This window comes from Malus sylvestris, chromosome 4 (assembly GCF_916048215.2).
Source record: "Malus sylvestris chromosome 4, drMalSylv7.2, whole genome shotgun sequence".
Taxonomy (NCBI): Eukaryota; Viridiplantae; Streptophyta; class Magnoliopsida; order Rosales; family Rosaceae; genus Malus; species Malus sylvestris.
In genome coordinates, this window is record NC_062263.1 from 3,846,657 (window position 1) to 3,858,263 (window position 11,607).

The window sequence follows — 11,607 nt, forward strand, 5'->3', positions numbered from 1 at the left end:
ATGTAAACTTTGACCTCCGTTAAAATTTAAAAACATGTGTTGCATTATTATCGTCATGTCTTGTAGGCGAGGATGGTCCAAGGCCCAAATGTTATCCCGTAAGAAGAATAGTTTGATACTTATATCTGATCCTCTTGTATTAACTAAAAGAGGAGTTCAGCAGAAAGTAAACTCAATCCCTAAAATCGCTCAATCTATAGAAAGCTACTGAATACTCGGAAGGATTTTCGATTGCTGGCTACTGAATTATTACACGGATTTCGACTGGATCCAAAAAATTATGGCCTTCATTGTCATTTCATGTTAGAGAAAACAAGCCTTTTCATCATAACTTTTTAGAGATGCCTTTCTTGCGCAGGGTTTAAGCCTAAGTTTCACTTATATGTGGCTTAACCAAACTTCCCTTCCTCTTAGTGTAAAAATATCGATGTACTAAAAAAAAAAAACAAAAAGCGCCCAAGTTTCGCTTTTATTTGCAAAGTGAATTCGTTTTGAGTACACTTCTTTCAGCTAAAAACTAAGATGAAAAATGTAAGAAATTACAGACCAATACTTTCCTTGTATTATGCATTTTCAGCCTGAACTGGAAACAGCTTCCTCACAAGCCGCTGCCTCACACGCTGCGTTTGCTGGTTCATCAGAGAAACTAGGAGCTTTTGGAATCAAACCAAGCATCTTGAACATGAGTTGATCAGCATCAAAATCGTTGTTCGGTGTAGTCAATAGCTTCTCCCCAGTGAATATTGAATTTGCCCCGGCAAGAAAACACAATGCCTGCTCAGGCATAGAGAACTTAACTCTGCCAGCTGACAATCTGACCATTGCATTTGGCATGACTATACGTGCTGTGGCAATCATCCGTATCATCTCCCAGATTTCAACTGGCTGAACAAAGACAGCAACATCAATTATGTTAAGCTACTTGAGTCTTGGAACATCAATAGAATTTAGCAAATGCAACTGGCATGATGATTGATGGCTCTAGTCGTTATGATTACAAAGAAATTCGAACCATCAAAGGATATCAACAGTTATTGCTACAACCTGTACTTCCAAGTTTAGAGTTAAACAATGCAGACTAACCTTTTGATCTTGAAGAGGTGTTCCTTTCACTGAAACCAGTGCATTGATGGGGACGCTTTCTGGGTGAGTTGGGAGTGTTGCTAATGTATGCAGCAAACCAACTCGATCCTCCTCTGCTTCTCCAAGTCCTATTATTCCTCCTATTTCATAATAAAATAAACAAGCTAAACCGTACCATCCACGTAATATCCATTCTTAGTTTCCTCAACATATTTGAAAATGTTGACGACAAGCACTAAAATGTTTAAAATTGGCGCGACAAACTGATGGTAATTACCATATGATTCCAACTCATAGGAAATTATATTCTAAAAAGTTTATGATTAAAATTGTCAAAAAAAATCAAAAGGTACTATAAAATGGGAGATACTGAGAGGATAGAAAAGGGTAATATATCTGGACAAAACCCCTTTGCATAATTAGGAGATTGTATATCTAAAAGACCATTGCATCATTAGGAGATTATAAATAAAACCAGCATAGCTACCTTTCAAAGTCAAAAGTAAACATTTTAGGGATGTTTAATTTCTTCAGCTCAGTAAAATTCTGAGCGAACTTATATAAGTACCTTAGAAATCAGGCTGCTGTGGAAGTTAACTGGTTAATACAAGCTGAACTGGAAAGCTCTTTAGCAAAAATATTTACAAGAATGAAAACTCAAAGCTTTTGAAATTCCATGTCATACATATTCTGAAAACTATCGTGGCTTTAATTCGTGAAATATGTGAGTAACTTGCAAGTTCAGTAAAAACCATGCATAAAGGAGGACAAACAAATATGTTTGAACAGATGCCTTTGGTACAAATGTTCTAACAACAGAAGCCAACAAATTAAAACAACACCACTGTGAGCTTAGTATGCAAGTATGTAACCATAGATAGGAGACCAATCCTTTCCATTTTAATTATGGACCCAAAAAGCAAAAAACAAGTCAGAATTTCTTCCCCTGTTTACTTTTAACAGATGTGTTTTACACTATTAGGGTTGGAGAAGAAGAAAGAATCTATCACATGAATTAGGCTCAACAACTATTGACTTCTAGAATTGATGCATGCAATTGTATTCAACGGTAAAAAACAGATTTTACCTGAACACACATTAATTCCTGCATCCCGGACATGCTTAATGGTTTCCAAGCGCTCATCATAGGTCCTTGTGGTAATGATATTCGGGTAATATTCCCTAGAGGTGTCAAGATTGTGATTATAAGCTGTCAGGCCTGCTTCTTTGAGTTTCAAAGCTTGTTGCTTTTCTATCATGCCTAAGGTGCAGCAGACCTCCATTCCCATACCCCTGGAATGTGTATCAACATAAGTTAACTGTTGTACAAAACCAAAATATGGTGCAAAGCAAGATGACAATAATGCAGAGAGAGAAAAATTGGACCCTATAAAATGTAATGAAATCCGTCTTTCTATACTGAACGCAATATAAAATGTTTTATTACCTTATGTCTTTTACATATTCAAGGATCTGGTTAAAGTTTGTCTTTCTTCCTATTGTATCCCTCCAGGCAGCACCCATGCAAAACCGTGTGCTTCCAGCCTCTTTTGCCTGCCAAATAATGACTTAAAAAATTAGGATATCGTTGACTCCGAATCTAATTAATTCACAAGCAGGAAATCATAAATAGTCTGACAAATCATGAGAAATCATTTCTGCAGGTGAAGAAGGGAATGGACAACTTGAGACCAATATACAATTGGTGAGGTCGAGTATTGTTCCACTCTACAACAAGTGTGCCACTAATAGTACTCAAAAGCAGTTCTTGGAGGAATCCAAATTTAAATGAGAAGTATTATCATGATTTTAAAGGAGAAAATCTACTATCAAAAGTTTTAACAAAATAACCCCTGAATGCAACAAGTGTTTTAAATGGGCAAGAAGGTATGAATTGCACAGTTAAGTTCATGACTCCGAACTCCAAGGATATAAGTTTAATGTTGCTGACACTATGGTCCTAGAGGAATATCTGTGATGCAAAAATCAGATGATCATGTGCAAAAGCCAATCATCAATGATATTCAATGATTCAGCCATAAGAGCAAATATTCACAGTTGCATAACAAGCATTACTAGAATCAAGGACCAATGTATGTAAACCAAAATATTGGACCCTTGGCCACTAGTTGGTATTGATATCAAGGATATCTCCCATAAACTCTTACCATGTTATCTGTTCATGCACGTTTCAACATTCCCGTAGACTAAGATACTGTAATGTTAAATTGAATAAATAAATAAAAATAAAGAAATTTCTGTAATTGCTTTCCTGACACACATCTTTCCACTCACACATTCTTTATAAGCTTTAGATAATTTAACCACTTAGTATAACATCTTATAACATTTTCAACGATGATGTTTCTATTTAGCACCAAGTGCATCAGCAGTTCTGCAACTTCAGCTACAGTCCTTAAATTTCTTTTTCATTGAATAAATATAAATGATAAGACTAGTTATTGTAGGTCAAACTAATGCAATCTTTTAATAATACCTTTAGAACACACATTCCCGTTCAAGCATGACAAAAGTTGTAACGCTTAGGGATGTTAATATCACTGTTAACTCTTAAATGCAAGGTAAAGCCACAAGAATAAGAAACTGACCCTTTGTGCTGCTTCCATGACAGCATCCTTTGTCATAAGCTTTTGGGCCTTGAGTCCTGTGTCATACCTGGAGGATTGAGGACAATATGAGCAATCCTCACTACATCCACCCGTCTTTATAGAGAGGAGAGTACATTGCTGCACTTCCCTAAAATTATGAGCGTGTCTATGAACTTGAGCCTGAAAACACGAGAGTCAGTTCTTCAGTATAACACCTAGCATAATGAGATTGTAGAAAAACAAGAATTCAAGACAAAGAATTGGGCGAAGAAACCAAAAAGTATATTGCTTTCAAAGAAATGGACGAAGAACCCAAAAAGGATATTGCTTTTCAAATTTAAAAAATAAAAAAAAAAAATTTACCAAACCACTCAGGCAGTCCACACATTTGACAGTGCCACTGTCAATATCTAGTACAATAGTTACAAAGTCAACTAGAACCAAAACTTCATGGTAACTTTAACGAAAAGCTTTCGGTACTGTTCACTTTAACGAAAAATCACATTTTTACTCTAAAAAGTCAATCCTGATACTATTACTTACAACACCTTTTTGTCATTTTCGTAAAACTCAAAATTTTCAAGTCTTTTTCATTAGTTATTTTTTAACTTTATTTTAAGAAAAACTAATGAAAATAGCTTGAAAACTTTAAGTTTTAATGATAAGGACAAAATAAAAGGTAAAGTAAATAGTACCAGGATTGACCTTTTAGTGTAAAAATGTGATTTTTCGTTAAAATGAACAGTATCGAGAGCTTTTCGTTAAAGTTTCCTTTTTTATTAAGCCCTGGGGTTCCCAATGGAATAGGTAACAAAGCAACTTTTCCGCCCACGGCCACTAAATCCCCCCCCCCCCCCCCCCGCCCCAAACACACACACACAAAACCCCCGCGGCTGCGCGAGTCAAACTAGTGCCTGTTGTTGCACCAGGGGCCATAACTTATGGTGTTCGTTATACAAGCGGGTATTGGGTATGGGGACATTTGAACACTGGGCATCGAGACTCGAGTCATTTAGAAGACACATAAAAGTATTGTATTGATTCAATCTGGTCACATTCAATTAGCTTTACTAACAGTAACAACCTTAGAACTAATTACAACTGGAAATAACTTAACACAGTTATCATCTACTGTAAAAAGACTCTAACTTTACCGAACCCTGCTCTTGTCTATCAACAACTGTATACCAAAATTAAGCAATACCAAATTTGCCAAAAACTTATAAAAATTTTAACACAAAATTTGGTCAGATAAAATAATTACATAGGCCCGGAAATTAATTATGCATTCTCAGAATGTAGCATAATATATCACAGTCATTTTCCTCTTGACTTTCTCCATTTTCTCGGCAACCAAACAGGGGATAACAAAAATCAAAAGAAAAAAGGCAAGTGGAGGAAGAAATGGTACTGACTCCGTGAAAAAGGAGATCGAGAACAGGGGAGCCGTAGACGTCCTTGATCTCGTCGCGGGTCCAGTCATTTCTGGGGCCTTGTGCGATTGTTCTCTCAGCTTGAACTGCAGCTGCCGACGATAAGGAAGAGTAAAATGAAGAATGCAACAACACAACCGCCGACGGTCTCAGCTGCCCACGCACTACGGACCTAACGGAAAACATCTCTCTCGGCGCTTCTTGCTTTTTCTGATTTCGTTTCTCAGGAAAACCGAGATTTTCCGGGAAAATTAGAGAGACAAGGGGAGATAGAAAAAGACGGTGGCTGGCGTGGGCGGAGAAAGAGAGAGAGAGAGAGAGAGAGAGAGAGAGAGAAGTGTGAGAGCAAAAGACTATAAATTCAAAACTCAACACTACCCGTTCATTAATTTAATATATAAAACACTAACGAAAGACTCTGTTATATTAAACACTAACGAGTGACATTTAATTTTTTTTTTTTTTTTTTGTGTCAAACGAAAGACTCTGTTATATTAAACACTAACGAAATTTGAACTGATGATGTCGTGTAAAAGCTCAATATTTTTTCACCATTGTGTTAAAATGTCACTTGCTTAGTATAATTAATATATTATTAGACTCAAACGGTAAAACTCAAATTTTAGGTTTTAAACTTACCACAATTTACTCCAACCCTTGGGCCAAATATGAGTTTTAATCCAAAACTCTTTTTTGGGGCCAATTTAACCCAGAATTTCCCCCTGGTTAGTGGGTTGGGCCACCATATATATGTATTTTTTTTAGTTTTATATTTATAAATTCATTGAATTAAATGGTTAAGATCTAATATAATCTAATATAATGGTAATAAAAAGATTTAACGATCCAAATTTAAATCAAACAGCTAAAATAATTATATAAAAAAATTATTTCATGTGTTTCATATTCTTTCATAGTGTTCCACGAGTTTCATAGTGTCAGTTTAGTGATTTTTCAATATTTATCATAATCTAAATATTTTTAAGTTAAAATATTCATAAAATTAAATTTGAATAGTCTACATAATTTTTTTAAAATTACTTGAAGAATCCTAAATTAATTCTTTAATAATCTCGGACTTAAAATTTAACACAAAAGGGTTGGAGTTTAGTTAAAGATTTTAGATTTTAATCCAAGGACGGTAAATGGCCTTAGGGTTGATTTTTGATTGTTTTTGGTGCACACGTCACCCAACACACACATCACAAGTTCACAACACACCTAACTAATACAAAAATAGGCTTGTGGTGATTATTTACCCATGAGGATCCTTGTCGGATTTTTTTTGTGAGGATTTTGAGAATCATCCAATCATATATGTTCATTGTATATTGTGTGGTTACAAATTATTGTAATTTTTTATATTTAAAATTGAATATTAACAGTACTTGACAAAAACTGATCGCACGATATACGATGAATGAATTTGATTAAAGGATCCCAAGGAGGATCCGGCGAGGATCCTCTCTCATTATTTACCTCTTACTCTCATCGAAAGATTTTCTAGTGTGATTGGAATACGAAATTGCACCTTATATGTTAGGGGAAATTACACTTTACCACCTCAGGTTTGAGGTCTACTGCAACCTTATACAACATCTTCAAAACATTTCACTTTCATACCTCACCTACCATTTCATTTCAATATGGTAACTCCGTTATATTTTTCATCCATTGATCCGTTAAGGGCTGACGCGGCTGCCGAATATGTGTCATGTGGTAAAAAAATAATTTGTTTATACATTTAAAAATAATTAATTAAAAATAAAGTTATTAAAAATAAAAAATAAATAAAAAGTCCAAACCCAGAACCCATCCCCGACCCACCCTCCCTCACCGACCCACCCACCCACCCACGTTCCCACCAACCCTCTTCCCACCTGATGGTGAAGTGCTCCTGCATCACACCTCTTGGTCTTGGGTTTGAGGGTGTGTGTTCTTCTGCTGCTCTACTGTTGCCCTTGAATGTGATTAACCCACCCACCTTCCCCTTCCCAATACCCACCCCGCCACTAAGCCTTTTCACCTTCCCAAAACCGCTCAAATTCCCTGCCTTTCTTCTCTCCTTTGCACCCACTCTTCACCCCTAACTTCCGTCGATCCTCGGCCGCAATATGAAATCGAATTTCTCCTGCAGCGGATCGGCCTATGATTGCACCAAGGTGTCATCCAGTTCGAGAAACACCATCATCTTCTCCGGAGAGACCAGCGGCGTAAGCGATGGCTCGAACAAGAGCTTGCGCCAGACCGGGTTTTTCCATCCGGGTTTGCATTCTGAGCGGCGGCCGTGGAGAGAGAAGGGAGGGAGGGTTGGGTGGGCGGGAGGGATGGAATTTTGGGGGTTTTGGGGAAGGGGAATGGGCTAGGTTTTGGGGATGGGGAATGGGCTTGGCGGCGAGGGTGGGGTGGGATGGGGTGTTTGGGTTATAGGAAAGGGGAAGTTGCCCCCTCACAAGCTAAAAAATGCCGGGAGAGTTGTACAGATTATAATGGGGAGAACACATTGGAAATGCGAACACTTTCCAAACAGCAATAGGAATGGAACACAAGCACCCGCACACCTTGACACCCAGAGAGTTTCTAAAACCCCTCTCCCACAAATTGAATCGGCTGTACCGAAAAATATGCGAAAAACTTGATTCCGAAAGTAACAAGTAACTCGAATTATGTTGTACGTGTCTTGATACAAAGGTTCGTATACATTTAAGACGCTTGAACTAACCAAGCAGTCTGGTCTCTCTAAAGATTGCTGAAGATATGATGGAAAAGAGAAGGAAAGAAAAAGATTATGTATAACACCACAAAATGCATCATAGCCTTCAGATTAAGTTCCCATTCTGAGACTGGTTGCCACCGCAGAGTGCAAATTTGCCGTCTGGGGAAGGCTCAGTCAGCATTTTCTTCCTTAATTGCGACCTTTTTTCCCTTGGCTCTTTGTGCAGTTCTTCGTTTGGCCTGAATTTGGCGTACGTATTCCGCTATTATGACATGGAACTTTGGAGCCAGCTTACTTGATGAGGACATATTCAGGCCTGCCTTCTTCAAGGCCCTTCTGACAGCCTTCTGAGCCACTTGGAAGTGAATTGGGCAAAGAGAGGGAACAGTGGATCTCAGAATCGGCTTCCCACAGGTTATAGGTCCTGCCTGAGCACTAGATATATAGAGCCAATCATTTAACAAAACTGTCAGTTGAAAATCAATCTCTGCATAGTGCATATACACAAAGGACAACTAATGTTTGGTGTATTTGCATATATTATAATAAGCTTACAAATTTGATACAAACGTTTCTCGGTATTTCCTATAACGAAAATATCCCAGTACTAGCAAAAAGGACGCCTCAACTTAGATGATTTTGAGCAGAATAAAAAATTCACATCAAAGCATGCGCAAACAATAATTAGAATTACTTTGATCTACTCTTGTTTGAGATTGGAATAAGCCCCAGACTAACCGAGGAGAAGATAGGTAGAGTTCAGCAAAGCAGTAGCACCTACTAGTTCTCATACTTAATTAAACATCTGTGAACCTAAAAATGAATAACAGTAAAACGAATATCTCTAAAATGCTTTGACACAGTGTCGCCTAAGGGGTGAAGAGTAAAACCCCAATCCTCCTTGCATGCACCCGCCGTCACTTCTATAGCATTTCATTATCTCTCCACATTTGAACTCTTAACCTGGCTTCCACATTTCGGGCTACTGTAATATGGTTCATGACTAAAAGGCCTTTTCAAACAAATGTTTGGAGTTGTAACTTGTACCCTTTTTTTTAAAGGACACAATTTTTTTGTTAAAACGCAGAAGAGACGAGCCATATGGTAAAAAACCTAGAATAAAAACCCAACGAACACTAAGAAACAATGAAGTACACTAAAGAAGATATAGGGTTTTAACAATACTAACTGAAATTGGTTTAAATTTATCCCTTGTTTTCATTCTTCTCCCTATCTTCCCTACTTATCTGTGTTTCAGCCCTCCTACGTCAACTAGATAATTTTTCCCCTTCACATATTGGTATTAATTCTCATCTTTAAGCCCCTACTATGCAATTGTCGCAATTCTGTCCCCGGTGTTCTTTGTAAATTTGTCATTTGCCTTGCCATAAGTTGTTAGTTTTGAGCAACAGCTAACCGACCATTGCAAGAATAGTCCACCTCCGTCAATCAAATGGTCCCACATGCACTTTACACACAGAGGGGCAGGGAGGAACATTATTTTTTCAGTGTTGAAAGTAAAATACAAAAGCACCAACCCACCTGTAGTTTTCTAAAGGCTAAAGAAATGCAGACCGCCATAAGAAATGCCTATACAGGTAATATTGGGCTTAGTACTCATCACACCAAGAACTAACAGCAGCGAATCATGGACTATGTTGTTTTCTTAGTTATTAGTGATCACATGATTCACGTTATATTCCTATTACAGTGAAAGTGTTGCATCCAGTATTTCCACTTCGTGGATTAGAGGAGAAGACCCTCCTCCTTGTGTATGTGCCATTCAAATTCTAGTTCAATATGAGTCATGCTAGAGTGTTGTTTCTGCTAAAACTTCATTGCGAAGACGATCAATTTATAATACAAGTATTTGGTCTCCCTCTTTTGTCAAGCAACCTTGGCCTTTTCCATTTCGCTCTTCCTTTCAAAACTTAAGCAATCCCTTTCCTCCAGAAGATTCAGCTCCTTGATTTTCTCCTCCACCTCCTTCTCCTTACCTAATCCCCATTAATCTCCTTATTCCATTCCATCCCATGATCTTCTCCCTTACAAACTGCCATGTCCTCATCAACTCAAAGCCTAGCTATCCATGTTCACCCCCTTCTTCCCGCAATTCCGTGAAACACTTTTTAGACATATGATGTTCTAACCACGTGTTCTCTAACTAATTCACATTATTTTTTGCCCAGAACAAATAGACAATGATCCAAGGTCACCCTAACAAGGGCCTTTTGTCAGACATGTGCAAAACCTTCTTTCCAAGGAAAAAAAAAAGTATAGGAAATCTATCCAATCTGTTTAACATATTTTCTACCAAATTCAAATCTCAATATCCATCAATACAAAAGATTAAGGATATATATTACCATCACGCATTATGATGCACAGTAGGCACTATTTAGACATATTTCTACATCCATATTGGGCTTTACTTGATATCAAAAGAGTACATCATCATCTTAACGGAATTGTTACGAAGCGCATACTCCCTATTTTCAACCAAATAAGTTTCTTTCAGCTTAGTATACCGTACTTAATCACAGGATACCCTCTATAAACTGCTCACGGTTTGTCTCAGAAGATTCCTAGACATAAAAGAAAAGGTGCCCGGAGACCTCACATTTTTCATTTTCTACAAGCATATTTTCTTATCAACACTTCAAAGTTTGAAATTGGCAGAATAACCAATAGAATTAAGCCAAAAATAACGCAAAGTAATTCAACTAAGCTCGTAAAAGCCTCATGAAGTTAAAATTCAATACAGAAATTACAATTTAAGCATTCCAATGCACGAAAATCAGTCTATTCAATCAATTGATGAAAAACCCAGATATATCTTCACAAATTAACAACTACCCATCAAAGAACTAATCGAAAATAGAAAATTTACCTCTTGATAACATAATCACAAGGCTTATAGAGCTTCTGCTTCGGATCCGAAAGAATATGAAGGTGGCAAAAGCTCGTCATCGCCATGGCCTTGGCTTTACACTGCTGAGAAGCACATTGCAGTTTCCTTCTGGCATCGAAGCCGGCGGCAGCACCACGATTATTGTTGTTGCAATTTCCGTTTATGTTGTTGTTGTTCTCATCAGTGCCTTCAGCAACCCCAGCAGCGTCTCTCTCGCTCCTGTGCTCTTCCTTGTAAGGGCTGACACCGTAGTTCCACCAGTACTCTCTGTACCCAATCCGGAGCTCCTCCATGAGTGCCCAGTAGTGGGATTTGTAGCATTTTTTGAGCTCCCTGAGGTAGGAGCGGCGGCGGCGGATGAGCTCGTGGTGGGTGATGTGGGAGGCGCGCGAGAGGTCGATTTCTTCTTGGGACGGTGGGATAGGAGGGATTGTGGAGGTGGAGGGGTCAGAGTTTGGGGTTTGGGTTTCAGTGATCGGGTTGAGGCTCGTCGGGTTCTTGGGAGGTTTGGAAGAAGAGGAAGGAGGATGGGTCTTGGAACCAGAGGCAGCCATGGGGGTTGGAAAGGACAGAAATTGAGAGAAATAATTTCATTTACGTGGGTACCCACACGAATTACAAACATAAGTAAATACAAAAAACCACCATTAATTAATCATTTCACCAAGAAAATTATTTTTACACTTTAAATTTTTAATTGGGCGTTAAATTAACATTATTATTTATAGGATTAAGTACCTAAAATCCCATAACATTTTAAAGTCATTCTAAATTGGTCTTTAACATTTTTAAACATCCCAAACAAGTATCTAGTCTATTAAAAATGTCACATCCGTTTAAGTCCTGGTTAAAAAT

The 11,607-nt window shown here is 37.8% G+C and overlaps 2 protein-coding genes across 2 annotated transcripts; both read right to left on the minus strand.

Annotated features, from left to right (window-relative positions):
- Positions 1–451: 451 nt before the first annotated feature.
- On the minus strand, positions 452–5,495 carry LOC126618431 (biotin synthase, mitochondrial). Its single transcript, XM_050286503.1, has 6 exons — positions 5,108–5,495; positions 3,693–3,872; positions 2,531–2,637; positions 2,171–2,376; positions 1,084–1,223; positions 452–885 (listed from the first exon to the last, which is right to left on the minus strand). The coding sequence occupies exons 1-6, from the start codon at positions 5,309–5,311 to the stop codon at positions 574–576; spliced, it is 1,149 nt and encodes a 382-aa protein (XP_050142460.1). The 5' UTR covers positions 5,312–5,495; the 3' UTR covers positions 452–573.
- Positions 5,496–7,764: 2,269 nt separating this feature from the next.
- LOC126618434 (uncharacterized) lies at positions 7,765–11,339 on the minus strand. Its single transcript, XM_050286508.1, has 2 exons — positions 10,732–11,339; positions 7,765–8,276 (listed from the first exon to the last, which is right to left on the minus strand). Exons 1-2 carry the CDS (start codon positions 11,304–11,306, stop codon positions 8,012–8,014), a joined length of 840 nt encoding a protein of 279 aa, XP_050142465.1. The 5' UTR covers positions 11,307–11,339; the 3' UTR covers positions 7,765–8,011.
- Between the last annotated feature and the right edge of the window lie 268 nt (positions 11,340–11,607).